Source organism: Rhinoderma darwinii, chromosome 1 (genome assembly GCF_050947455.1).
Source record: "Rhinoderma darwinii isolate aRhiDar2 chromosome 1, aRhiDar2.hap1, whole genome shotgun sequence".
Taxonomy (NCBI): Eukaryota; Metazoa; Chordata; class Amphibia; order Anura; family Rhinodermatidae; genus Rhinoderma; species Rhinoderma darwinii.
Genome location: NC_134687.1, coordinates 436,927,673 through 436,929,823, shown reverse-complemented (window position 1 = coordinate 436,929,823; position 2,151 = coordinate 436,927,673). Strand labels below are relative to the sequence as shown.

General features: G+C 36.3%; 1 protein-coding gene across 1 annotated transcript; it reads left to right on the top strand.

Annotated features, from left to right (window-relative positions):
• The first annotated feature begins 314 nt into the window (after positions 1-314).
• On the top strand, positions 315-1,268 carry LOC142651952 (olfactory receptor 6N1-like). Its single transcript, XM_075827300.1, has one exon. The coding sequence runs from the start codon at positions 315-317 to the stop codon at positions 1,266-1,268; it is 954 nt and encodes a 317-aa protein (XP_075683415.1).
• The last annotated feature ends 883 nt before the right edge of the window (positions 1,269-2,151 follow it).

Genomic DNA, 2,151 nt, shown 5'->3' with positions numbered 1-2,151 from the left:
ACAAAACAGAGCCCTCCATCACAGAAAGTGATTGAATATCCTAGCGAAATGCTGTCACTTTGTGATCGGTAAGGGTGCGACCGCCGGGTCCCTCATTATTTCTGAGAATGAAAGGTCCACAGTGCTTCTTTAGCACTGCTTTGGCACTGCGGCTCCTTCAAAAATTTTCTCTGCACATTGACCCTCATCTATCGGCTGTACAGAGAACTATAGTATGGCCCTATTCACTTTCTGTGATGACATTAACCCTTTAAAACTTATTACACAAATAACTGTATTTACATTATTTTTAGAATGAATAACAATTAACAGGAATGCAAGCTGAAAATTATACAACAATAACAGAATTTTACCTTCTTGGATTCAACGTCAACCAGAATCTACAACTATTTCTTTTTTTCCTCTTTTTCCTGATGTACATATCAATAATTACCGGGAACACTATTATCATTACTGTTATCTGGCAAAGCTCCAAACTTCAATGTCCAATGTACTTATTCCTTGGAAATTTTGCCTTCATGGAAATTGCTTACGCTTCAGTTACTATGCCAAAAATGTTGACAGATTTAGTATCTGGCGATAGAAGAATATCTGTTACTGGCTGTATTTCCCAACTATATTTCTTCTTTGTTTTGGGAGGTATTGAAAATTACTTACTTGCAGTAATGGCTTATGATCGGTATTTGGCAATATGTAATCCATTGCGATATATGGCAATAATGACTAACAGATTTTGCCACCAGTTGGCATTCATGTCTTGGCTGGCCGGTCTTACAGGATCATTATTTCCTATTTATCTTTTTAGTAAATTGTCCTTTTGTGGTAGAAATGAGATTGATAATTTTTTTTGTGATGCATCACCACTATATAATCTTTCTTGCACTGACACATCACTTCTAAAAAATTACTTTTTCAGCCTTGTGTGGAGCGTTGTGTTTAGTTGTTTGTTCTTTATTATCTTATCTTACTTACAGATTATTTTAGCTATTTTAAAGATACCCTCTAATAGTGGTCGTAAAAAGGTGTTCTCTACATGTGGATCCCACTTTACTGTGGTTATTCTGTATTATGGCTCTGTTATAACTATGTATGTAAGGCCAAATCAAGGATACACTTTTGTATTTGATAAGTGTCTCTCAGTATTTTATGCAATTGTAACTCCTTTTTTAAATCCAATAATTTATAGTCTGAGAAACAATAACATTCGAGACGCTATAGAATCATACAAATGTAGGCATTCTATCGTTTTTGTTGTGCCTAGTCAATAGGACAGCAGACAAAGAAATGGCGACAGCACACTGCGGACACTATTGCCACCTAAGCCACTAAATATAAATAAATATGCAGTAACGCTAAATCTACATACAAATAGGGAGGTTCTTAGTGCACATTTTGATTAAAAAGTGTTAGCCCACCTGCCACGACAAGGCGACCTCTGTAAGGTGGGAACTACTCTGCACATACACCCAGAACTGGGACTAAGCCTACATATATACCTGGGGATGGTAGAAACCAGCACTAAACTAATTAAAATCAGCCAGGGCAGAATGGGAGGAGTGCAAGAACAAAAATGGAGGCAGTCACTAACCCCACATATATGAATCACATAAACACAACAAAATTTTGAACAGCACATTCCAACAAAATGATACAAAACGTGTATGCAGGTGCAAGAACACCTGTGACTGCAAATATACAGCAGACAAAGAAATGGCGACAGCACACTGCCAATAGGACAGACCAGAGCTGAGATTAAGGTAAAAAGTGTAATTAGTATGATAAATATTTATCAACTCACACGTATATACACCTTTAACCCCTTCCCTCTTTAGCCACTTTTGACCTTCAATACAGAGCCTCATTTTTCAAATCTGACATGTTTCACTTTATGTTGTATTAACTTCGGAATGCTTTAACCTATCCAAGAGATTCTGAGATTGTTTTCTCGTGACACATTGGACTTTATGTTACTTGCAAAATTTGCTCAATACATATAGTGTTTAAATGTGAAAGACACCAAAATCTAGCGAAAAATTGCAAACATTAGCATTTTTCTAAATTTAAATGTATCTGCTTGTAAGACAGGCAGTTATACCACACAAAGTAGTCACTAATTAACATCCCCCACATGTCTACATTAGATTGACATCG